We start from the raw sequence: 12,067 nt of genomic DNA, 5'->3' as shown, positions 1-12,067 counted from the left end.
CTGCCTCTCTAGTGATGGGATAAAAGGCATGTACCACCATGACTGTCTCTTTTGAAAGTCTAACTATACCATAATCCAACCGTAACAAAGAGGTAGACATGACAATATGTGGCACTCTCACGAAGAAGCTGAAGGCTATCAGACAAGAGGAGTGGTCAGTTCAGATAGAGCCGTTAGATTATGGTTGCCCATGGCCATTCAGTCAGAAATCACACAGGGAATTAGGGACTATATAACGCTATATAACTGTTTCATTCTAAGACCTTTATACGTAGCTTTGAACACAAACACAAGAATTTATTGATTAGACCTAGAAATATGGGCCATGCATAACTATCTGTCAGGTGCCACACAACGAAGTGCAGTGTAGTTTAGACAGCACTGTCTAGGAATGGCACTAGAAGAACTGAATGTGAATTAGATCTGGCGTCCTGCTTTACCTATGTTCAGGATTTCAGGGAGAATAATCAGTAGGAAAAAGGTCATTAACCAATCCCTCAATATCATAAATGCTATAATATCAAGTAGATAAAATGGGATGATTGAGTTCAACTACTACATACGAGGATTTTCCTTCTTTCTTAGAATCTGAGAAACCTGTCAAAAGACAAATGATTACAAAACCAATGATTACCTGTGGCTCTGGTACCAGCCATGACAATGTGTGTATGACCCCATCCCCATCAGCACCAAACAAGGGACACCTCTTTGGAAAGTCTCTCAAGAGTATCTGTAAGGATGGTAATCTGCCTGCTCCAATTTTGGTGAGTGCCGTTTTGGTTTTCTATAGCTTTCATGTCTCATATAACTTCTGGGATCCTGTGTTCTCACTCATTTCCGTTATCAAGTTAATAAATGTTTAGACGCCATACCAATAAGGGTGAGATCCTTTTAAAATAGTGCCTTAGAAAAATAATATCCCACTGGTTTGGTTCATGTATTACAAACATGTTGAAAATGAAACAAAGCAAAACGTATTGTCATATTGTTCAGTGACTTCAGCATCAACCCAAAACCACCAGTTTGAGGAGAAAATGGATCGATGCATATCATACTGTGTCTCTTACCCTAACTTTCTCGAGCTTCTATCATGACCTCATTTTATTCTGAGGTCTCCCCTAATGTCATTGCCTCTGAGATTATTAAATCTAATAATTCAAAATACATTGTGTTTTGTTTTAAATTATCAGCAATCAGTCATAAGCACTGTTTTCTTCTAGACAGTAGTACATGCATTTAAATAGAACATGTTTAAAAGCCACTTAATATGGTTTGAGTTTTTTAACTAAACTACTAAGTTGCCATTGAAAATACATAGTTACTGTTCAGCAAACTCTTCACTCAGTTGAAAATTTTTCTGCATATGAACATGTTTATCCTATCAGATACCTGGTAACTACTGCCCACACCTTGAAAACTTTCTGGCAATCATAATTGTATCATGCCAACTTTGCAAATAGAAAAAAATCCTCATTAACGTTGTGAGTGAGAGTGATAGTAATTTTTAAATAGTGACACAATGAAGAAGGAATTGGAATTCTTCTCTTAGGTTCTTAGTATCTTTTGATACTGGAAATTGAAAATAAGAATTCAGAGGACAGGATATTAAAGAAGCTTTAAAAAATGAAATGAAAGTAGGAGGGAAGTTTAATGAGAAAAAAGCTTCTAGAGAACACAAATTAAAACAAAACAACCAAGCAAAAATCCCTCCAGTGCTTAAGATTGGATTAGAAGAGAAAAATATATTTAGAAGACTTAGAAAAAATCAATCTCCTGCCTTCCTTCCAGTTGTACCTCTGTACTCATGTTTGCCAATGCTCTGGGTGGATATGCCATGATTGCCTCTTGTCTTCCTCCCATACAGGATATGCTCTCTCTCATCGATGAAAAAGGACCAAGCACAGAAAGAATCTTCAGAACGTTAGCTAATAAATCATACCTCACCTTAAAACAAAAGCTTGACTCTGGAGAGGAAATTAACTTGAGACAGGAATCTGTTTATGTTGTAGCATCTGTCATAAAGGTAGAGAAAGATTTAACATCACCTACACTTGGCATCCCTCTAATTGAGAGTTGAGCAATAAGTAATTTACTTCCTTGAGATAAACTGATAATGGTGGTAGATAAAAGTCTGACAGTGTATGTGAATCATAACGGCATATTTGAAGACCCTCTATGAGAAGTTAACGCCTCCATATGTCACATGCACTCTGGTTTGTCATTATACAAACTACTCCACTGATTTCACCTTTGACCACACTGTATGATTTGATAATAAATCAAGTGATAGACACCGCTATATGGCAAAAGTTGATTTATAAAACTTATTTCATAAATCATACCAAAGCAAAATATTCTTCGTAAATAACAACAGTTGAAAATGGGTAGTCTATCATGTAATAGGTTCACAGAGAGTTAAATGTTGCCATTTATCTAGTACATAAATCTTTTCTTTTTCTACCAAAAAAAATTCACATATTCCAGATGTTTCTTTGTAATCCAATGTTTATATCCAATAGTTAGTCTGATCTGCTGCTGAAGAGTGTACCACATTGAAAATTAGTAGAGCTGTCTATAAACACTGGATAAAATGGAAATAGCTTTTTTTTATTCTGCATTTTCTGAGAGCAACACTCAGTAGATTCTGGAGGAGTGGCCCCAGATATCAAGGGGAAAGATGGTGGTCTGAAAGTAGGCAAGTATAAGAACATTTGATAACGGTAGCACTCGATTCCTCCTCGACTTGCCAACTGTTGCTCGCTCTTCTGGCCAAAGCCCAGTGCCACATTAGAGCTCCATGCTCACGTAGCACTTGAAAATTATAAGACCACTCAGGATTCTCCAACATTTCTCAGTTCTCGACTCCTGCTATTTCAAACTATGCCTGACCCTTTACAACTCAGAAAACACTGTAATGAATCAACATTTAATAAAATATAAACTTAAAAAGTGACTAGGATGTTTTCAGAACTAGTTAATACTGAACTATTTGCCTATTTGCCGTTATTTATTAAGATAAGAGAATATATGCATTTTATATATAGGGTATATATATATATGTATATATATATATATAGCTATATAGGGTAATTTGTTGTCTTGTGGTTTTTCTTGTCAAAAATTGAGATTTCCCCATTTTCTTATTTATCTATCTTCTATGTATCTATCATCTATCTATCTATCTATCTATCTATCTATCTATCTATCTATCTATCTTTAGACTCATCCATGTTTAAAACCCATTCTAGCTTCTAACCTAAAGCCAAATTGCATCATTCTGACTTCTGAGAGTCAAGGTGTGTACTACCGTGCCTACCTATGCCTCACACATATTAATGTGCCCACTCTTGAAATCTCTGAGCATATGTGATAAAACATGACTGGAAAGAGCCAAATACAAGGATTTGGCTGTTCATCAAACAATGTGCTGTGTACAATGTAAAGAGCTCACATCTTATACAGTTAAGGGAATGTGAAACCCTGAGAGCTTTTCACGTGGAACCTAGGAAGCTCCAGCATTCCTCATTCATATCTGTGAGCAAGGTGCACATGCATACTAGAACTTTACTTAACTAGGAATTCAAATCTAGTCAAGAAACGGTCCAATCAGAACGATGTATTCTCTGGGCCTGCTTACTTTTAGTAGCTGCTTGTGTCCAGGTAAAGCCCTTTGAATTGAGAGTAAGTTTATTTTATTGCCACCATGCCCAGAACTCTGTTTCTTTGACTCCAGTTGTCGGTGAGAATGTCTACAGGTTTTATGATCTTGGTATGTCAACTTTGAGGTGAGATTCTGGAAGATGGCAGGCAGGGAATATCTTAAGAAATTACATTTAAGCTGATATTCTTCAATAAAGATGATTACCAGTAATTTCTTCAAAGTATATTGACAATTACATTTTTATATATGTAAGGAATTTATTAGGAATATCCAAGGAAGCTTACTTTGTTCTAATCTGTATGGAAAGTGGCTTGATGTCCCTCATCTAGAATCCCATGATCAAAAGATTTCTGCTATACAAAGGTAATGGTACATTAATCAGTTGGAGACCAACACAAACATATCAGTGATATGTTCTGGGGTGAGTATTAGCTTGTATTTACAAGATTATAAGCTGAAGTGCTTACCAGTGACAAGAGGCTTCTATTGCTCACACTTGTAAAGATACTTTATAAACAGATGTCTTTGTCAGGCATGTGTCTTGCCTCATGCCAGTAGTCCCACCACGAGGGAGGCTTCAACATTATAATAACAATGGTTTGACAGACAGGCTCAGCTATATAGTGGGGTCCAGCCCAGCCTGGAATACAATCTAAATTCCTCTGTGGGACAAGTCAAATTAATTGTTTTCAACCATAAAAAACTGAAGAAATCTAGGTCTGGTTCAGCTTTGATCTCTATGAAACATTGTCCTCCACATTACTCCATAGAATGATTTCTTAAGTAAAAGAGGAACTTGGAACTCCAATTAGTAGCCAGGACACCAGCATATTTGCCTTATTTGGAAAAGAAGCTTTTATAAGTGCATGACCTAGTTTCATCACTGTGCTTTTCCAGCCCAGCAATTCTAGAATGCCACTGGATCGTTACATGTGTCTATATTTAATAATTATATAATATTAAATATAATTTATATTATATAACTATAATGTTATAGTTGTTAAACGTACATGTAATATATATAATAATATATATTAAATGTGTATCCATGGTAACTAGAGAGATGGTTCAGGGCTTAACATCTTTTCCTGATGACTGTGGATCTGTTTTCACTATCCATATGATCTTGCAAACATCAGACATCAAAATTCTTACTGCACGGTATCTGACATACTCCCCTGGGCTCTGGTCACCAGGAACATATAGCATACATGCATAGATACATAATTTTCAAAAAATGTCTCAATATACCATACATTAAATTGATTTGTGTAAAATATTTTAGGCAATATTGTGGTGATATCCTTTATTTCTTGTGAACTTTGATTCTAGGAGTTGGTCCACAAAAATGTTACCCATTGCTCTTTTTCAATATTCAGATCTAATAGAATCATTATCTGTAAAGCAGACAAACATAAAACCCTCACTTTTCTGTTTAGTCTTTTAAAACAGATGCCAGAACCCAACGTCCTCCTTGTGAGACACCTCCTCAGTGTGCTACATAAGATTAAAAGTCGCGTTTCTGTTAACCACATGACGGCTTATGCCCTATCAGTTCTCATAGCTCCAAATATGCTTTGGAATTCTACCCCCTTGAAATCAGAGTTTGGGAATGACATCTCACAAAAGGCAAGTGGAACTCCTTTTTTTTCTGCCATTGGGAAAAGAGACTTGATTGTGACACAGAAGCCGAGGACCATATTGACAATACCATTACTGTTAAAGGACGCCACCCTTGTGGTACTGACCTATTTCAAGGAGGTTTGGAAGGGAGTTTGGTAATATGAATTGGATATTAGTGATTTATTCCTTTCTCAATTGGGTTTGAGATTCCGTCTTGCATGAATCTTAGACATAGAGGAGAGATGATAAAGAGATGAGTGCTAGAATTCAACAAAGTGATATCTGGTATTGTATCAAAACATGGAATGATATATACACTTGGACAAATATCTCAAGGTGAATTTTTATATCGTGGAAGTTGCTATTATTCCCAGCTATTCTTCTCTTCAGTCACACTTGCTGTGTTTGTGGACAATATGGGCACCAAGGCTCCATATACAATATATTCTGTTTACAGTTTATGGCTCAATCAGAAAAAAACCTTGTCTACCAGCTTGAATTGCCAGCTAGGATTCCGACTCTTAACAACACACCTGCAAGAATCCACTTCTAAATAATGAAACATGTTATTACATCATAATCTGCTTGTATGAAAGTTTGTATATTCTAACCTTACCTAGTGTCCATAGATGATAGATGCCAAGAGAAAGCTTTAGATTTATATTTAGGGGTGTGTGTGTGTGTGTGTGTGTGTGTGTGTGTGTGTGTCCACCTATATATATATATGTATATATATATATATATACACGCATATATACATACATATACATCTTCACCATTATATTCATAATTCTAGCACCCAAATGCTTATTTTAATGTGTGTAAAGAGTGAATAAAATCTTTATTTTCTTACTTTAAAATTAGTTTATATTGTCTACATTTAAATTTCTGCAACATTTGCATTCTTGTGCTCAAGGACACTAGAACATAGAGTTGGATATTATGAAATTGAAGTTAGATTGTGAGACTGTGATCCACAATATGGGTGCTGGGAACTAAGGTGGATCCTCTGCAGTAGCTTCCAATGACCCTAAGAGTTGAGCTAGCAATAAAAACATATCAATGTGCTGTATTGATATTTCTAATTTATTATTAATATGGCTTCTTAATTTAGAGCTGGAGAAATATTTTACAAAGTAGCTGAAATTTTCTGCAAGAACAAACATACTCATCTTTTATGGAGAAGGCAAAATTAGAGGGAGGGCAAAGGCATCATCTGATGCTCCCTCCGTGGTCACAGCGGCATCCTCATTTACCTCATAGTAAGGTTTGCTTCTGAAAGCTTAGCTCTCAGTAGAACAGTTTGAAAGATTAAGTAACTCAGATAAAAACCTCCTGAGAAAAGCAATAATTAACAAAGTGGTCATAATAGGTTTCAAAGAAAAAGGGTAAAATGTTATGTAGAAAATGGGCCTAGTTACAGGAAGAGTTCTGGGTACTTAATATGACCAAAGTATGTTGGACTAAGTTTGCAAAGAAGCTAATTAAAAAGTTTAATAACAAAGAACAATAATATTAACCGACCAGACAGAGCTCCCAGGGACTAAACCACCAACCAGCTAATGAGTACACATGGAAGGACCCACGACTCCAGCTGCACATGTAGCAGAGGGTGGACTTGTTCAGCATCCATAGGAGGAGAACCCTGGGTCCAGTGAGGGCTTATTTCACCAATATAGGGGAATGCCAGGGCGTTGAGGTGGGAGTGGGTGTTGGGATGGGAGCATCCTTCTAGAAGCAGGCGGAGGGGTTATGCGAGAGGGTGAAAGGGGATGACATTTGAAATGTAAGTTCATAAAATATCCAAGAAAAATAAAATTTTGAAAAAGTTTAATAACTTAATTTTCAATATTTTGTCAGGCATTTTGACACGAAGTTCCTTTAAAAATGTTTTAAGGAAGCAAAGGTATATTTTAGCTAGTAAGTTCCAAAGATAACGTTCAGAGGAAGGGAAATCATGGTAATGTCACACCCAATGGGGCAGTTAGCACAGGGATGCCGTAGTCACTTGGGAATCTACTTGGCTTGGACCTATACACACACTCCTCTTTTAAATAATCACATATCAAGATACTGGCAATCTAAAATTCCTACATGAATCAAGCTACATATTTAGTCCAATCTGAACAATCAATTCTGTTTTATCACTGTCCATGTTTTAATAATTCATTTGTTATGGCAGTTTTATTCAAATACAAACATATTGTTTATATGTTCAGGAAGGAAAGTCAAGTATGAAAAACACACTGAAATATTTGCATGTAAAATAAGGCAATAACTGAGTGTGCTTTTCTGGAGAATCATTTATTCCCTACTTTGTAAATATATGAAAATATAAAAGTCAGTTGCATTCTGGGTAGAAATATAGTGGGTTAAGGTTATTTAACCCCACCATCTTATTTTTAGAAGCACTGTTCAACTTAGCACATTTTTTTAGTTTGTTACTATTGCTGTGGAAATGCACCAATGAAGAGCGACTTTTGGAGAAAAAAATGTATTTCATGTTATGCACGCAGTTATGTACAATTACTGAGGGCCCAACCAGAAGCAAGGCAGGAATCTGGGGGCAAGAACTAAAGCAGTAGCCAAGTGACATTGCTGCTTATTGTGTTGCGCCTTATATTAGCTTGATGTGTGTGTGTGTGTGTGTGTGTGTGTGTGTGTGTGTGTGTATGTGTGTGTGTGTGTATCTCCAAACCAAGAGCTCAAGGATGGCCCCATCTTAGTGATCTGGGCAGTACAAATTAATTCGATCAAGACAATATCCCACAGACTTCCCTAACTTTCAGGCCAAATTTATAGAGGCATTTTCTCAATTAAGATTTCTTCTCAGATATTTCTGTGATTTGATACTTCTGGCACAAACATGTCTTATCTTCATTACTTTTCTATCACTTTGTATAATAGTATGACCAAGGCAACTTAGAGAGGCAAGTGTTTATCTGGGGGTTAAAGATCCAGATCAAATAGTGCCCTTTACAACCACATGTTCACAGCCTCAGGCACATGGCTGTAGCAGGCAGGGTAACTGATCCAGGAAGCTAAAAGCTGAGACCTCTCATCATGGACACCAAACATGAAGCAGAGAGCGCACCCTGGAAATAAATCATCCATGGATTTTAAAAACCTAAATTCCAACCAAAGACTTACCACTTCCTCAAGGAAGGCCAAACCGCTCGATCCACCCGAATGATGTCATGGACAGAGTATGAAACATTGTGATGCCAACAATAAGAGAAGTAGTCTATTCAAGCCTCTGTGACTTGATCCCCTCTTACCTCCATGAATTGAAACCCCAAAGAATAGAGAAGATATTCGTAATGTCACTAATTCAATTCATTCACAGTTCCTCTTGGCAATGTAGCAGCTCAGAAATGTCAGGGTGCTTCCTAATAGTTCCTTTATTTATGCAACTTTAACAAACTATTGCTAGTGAGAGGTAAAGAATCTAGAATGTCTACTCCAGACATAGACAGTAACAGCAGTGTCTTTGTACTCATGAAGCAAAGGGAGACGAAAGCCTGTTAGCTGTGCCCAGTATTACTGACTCCTTGTATTCAATCTGGGGCATGTAAAAGTAGAAGTGTGGGCATATTAACATATCACATATCACTTAAGCCTCTGTAGAAACATCCACACAGACAGACCTGGAGGGGTGCACATGTGTGTGTGTGTGTGTGTGTGTGTGTGTGTGTATAAGGGAAAATAAAATTTAGGTTAACAATAAAACTTTGTCAAGGATGATGAACATGTCTCGTCTCCTCTCCTTTTGCAGGAGAACTAAGTTGGTCCCTTATCATCCAATTCTATCAGTCTACAAACGACTGAGAACTCATTCCAGGCATCTGACTACTGTTTCTAGTTCCAACAGTCATAAACACTCACATAAGCATATGCCTACACACACACACACACACACACACACACACACACACACACACACACAAATTTACCTTTAAAAGTTAAACATGAACTATGAATCATTAGTGAGAATATTGAATTTTCAGTTTTATTGTAATATATTGCACTGAAAACATGTTTAAATACCTCCCTAACATATACTTAGTCACTTCAAGGGTTCGTATCTTGTTATAGTAACTGCTGTTTTCTCATTGCTCTTGATGTCAAATGTTTCATCATTTCAAAAGTCTAATGTCAAATGTGATTGTAAACTATATGAAATGACAAAGTTTTCTGCTTTTGCCTTGTGGTGTTTCAGATTGCTATTGTAGAAATTCTTATTGAGAACTTTCTGGAGATATTTGGAGAAGATGCCACTGTGTTTTATGGAGAGATCCCAAAGAGTTGCAGGGAAACAGAGAACGCTTTAGGTTTCCTGAATACTGTTGCTGACTCTAATAAAATGAGGAATGCCAGAGGTGACAATAAGGGCATCTGTCATAGTGAAAAGATGCATCCTCACGAATATGAAGGAGAGAGTTTATCTGCTTCTTAGGAAGAAGACCTCACAGGTAATGGAGGTTTCTAAATAGTCATTAAATGGATGGAAGGATGAACCATTCCCCCGTTTAAGAAAGGCATAACATCACGGCAACATTGGGGCACATGATATGAAAATGTAGGGGGAGTTTTAAAGAATACTCTGAGCTGCATATAAATTCATATATATACCTATATAGATACACAGACAATCACACATGTGCATATAAAATTTAAGAATATACCTATGTGTGTATGGCAGACATACTCCTATTCTAGACCTTGTAAGGATGCCAGAATATTATCTATTTCTTACCTTTCTTCCCTCTGGTTCAATAACCACCTAAGATATCTCAGGAATAAAATTATTGTATTTTAAAGAATTATTTAGAAACAGTGATTTAAAATTCTGGAGGATAAAGCCCTATGCCACTATCTATGAAGCATACTATCCTCTTGCAACAATATTGTTGGTTTGATTTCATATGAAAGATGAATTTTATCAAATGCTTAGCATCTGTACAAGTATTAAATGATGCAGGATCCACTGCAATGAACACATTAAGAATGATAAAGAGGCCAAAACATCCATGAGTCAAAAATTAACACCATTTTAGGAGCAGGTATAGAGTTAGAATAAAACTTCACTGTGCAGAGTGTGGATGTAATTCATAGTTGACTTTTCTTGGTTTGAAATGTAGGAAAATACATTTTATCTAAATTGAGAGGAATGTATAACCTGAGGATATTTATATCAAAATAGTTTGTCTCTTTCTCAATGAAAACAGAACGGCCTCCTCATCTATTGCCTCATCTATTGCCTTTTCTACAGAAACGACTGCAGGAGGAGGGTGGCAAGCAGCATCTGGATGGCCAAATAACTTCTGGATGAAATTTTTTTCTCAGCAACTGAATACTTGAATCCCCAGGACTACATTGAATTTCTCTTCTTCCTTCACTTTATTGATTATTCTACTAAACTCCTTTTTTTATAACCTGTTTTACCAATGTTTGAAGGAATTTGTTTGGATTTCTGCTTCTGCCCAGAAATGAGAATCCTGTCCCCAAACAACATGCCACTATCAACCAATAGAGGCACCGAAGGAGATTCTTCTAGAATGTGCGACTTGAGCCTTAAGTAAGCACTTCTCAAGTCCCATTCCTTCTGAATGTGTCGTGTCCCCTCCCACTTACCAATACCTAAGAAAAGCTTAATAATAAACAGTATTTCTCTTTCTCCATTTTATCATATTGTGTTAATTACAAATAATAATCTTCACTTATATCTACTTTTTAAAGACTTGTGTCTACTTATTACCACAAAGATGACTAGATTTCCATCACCACACATGTTTTATTCCTCTTGAATGAAATCTTTCTAATGGTTAGAATATTTCTATGTCTCTTGCTCAAATGTAGATGCAGGCCTTGGTTTCCTCTCAGCGTTGATGGTAGGTCCCCTTTGCTGAAGAAATAAAACATCACAGAATTCAAATAATTCTACCTATATCTGACATGGAAATCTCTATATGAAAATTGAGTTTCTATGGTACCATAAAATGATACTCAAGCTGCCATGTTAGGGAAGCAACTAAAAGCCCTACCTACCTGAACGATCTGTGAATCATGACAATAACCAGCATGGTAAGATATCAGTGTAGGCAGCATATGCAGTGAGTGGCACTCACAGTAACCCACAGCTATCTAAATACTTAAATGCATTTTCTTAAAGCATAAAATTTACCATAGTACTCAATGTCTAGGCCACGTTAGGCAGACTGCTCAGTCTTTTCACCCAAGCAGAAAGCATCCCCATCCTTTATTTTATGCCTTGTTCAATGCTTTAGTAGTCTCCTACACATGTTCTTTTTCTTATCTAGGTCAGAAATTCCACCCCCCTCTGATGAGAAAAATTCAATTTCCTAACCCAGAAGCTTTTAGTTTTCCATTTTCCATGTTTTGAAGTAGTGTAATCAGCTATCACCCGTAATAATAAATGAAAATTTCTCAAACATAATGCATGCCTTTTAAATTGCATATCCTGAGTCAAGTGATGAAATTTTCACCAGTGTTTGCCTTACCTCTTCAATTATACTAATCATTCCATACTGCAAAACATCTTGCGACAGAACTATTGGGTTACCAAGGCTCTCTGTGTTAATCTTTGCTGAAATCAAGGTATCCTTATTCAATAACAGTAACAACAGGAGTTGTTCAACGCTAAAGAAAGGCAGGAAGTGCTGCCTTTACGTGTAGCACAGAGGGCAGTGTTATGTTGCCAAAGAAATATATGAGGTTGAGCTAAGATGTATTTCACAGAGATAACTGCCCTATTATTACCAT

At 36.6% G+C, this 12,067-nt stretch overlaps 1 protein-coding gene across 5 annotated transcripts in view; it reads left to right on the top strand.

Moving 5' to 3' along the window:
• The window catches only part of 1700006A11Rikl (RIKEN cDNA 1700006A11 gene like), a 31,067-nt gene extending 20,097 nt beyond the window's left edge, over positions 1-10,970 (top strand). For 4 of the 5 annotated variants that reach the window (XM_056985278.2, XM_056985277.2, XM_056985276.2 and 1 more), the window contains 6 exons: positions 586-764; positions 1,865-2,023; positions 3,915-4,024; positions 5,101-5,290; positions 9,504-9,756; positions 10,557-10,970. In XM_056985278.2, coding sequence (XP_056841258.1) covers positions 586-764; positions 1,865-2,023; positions 3,915-4,024; positions 5,101-5,290; positions 9,504-9,740 — 875 coding nt within the window. In that variant the 3' untranslated portion in view covers positions 9,741-9,756; positions 10,557-10,970. Of the gene's footprint in view, positions 1-585; positions 765-1,864; positions 2,024-3,914; positions 4,025-5,100; positions 5,291-9,503; positions 9,757-10,556 lie in introns of those variants that run through there. The other variant, XR_010064425.1, reaches the window with a different exon arrangement.
• Positions 10,971-12,067: the final 1,097 nt, after the last annotated feature.

This window comes from Rattus norvegicus, chromosome 2 (assembly GCF_036323735.1).
Source record: "Rattus norvegicus strain BN/NHsdMcwi chromosome 2, GRCr8, whole genome shotgun sequence".
NCBI lineage: Eukaryota > Metazoa > Chordata > Mammalia > Rodentia > Muridae > Rattus > Rattus norvegicus.
The sequence above is the reverse complement of the archived record's forward strand: the minus strand, read 5'-3'. Positions and strand labels throughout refer to the sequence as shown.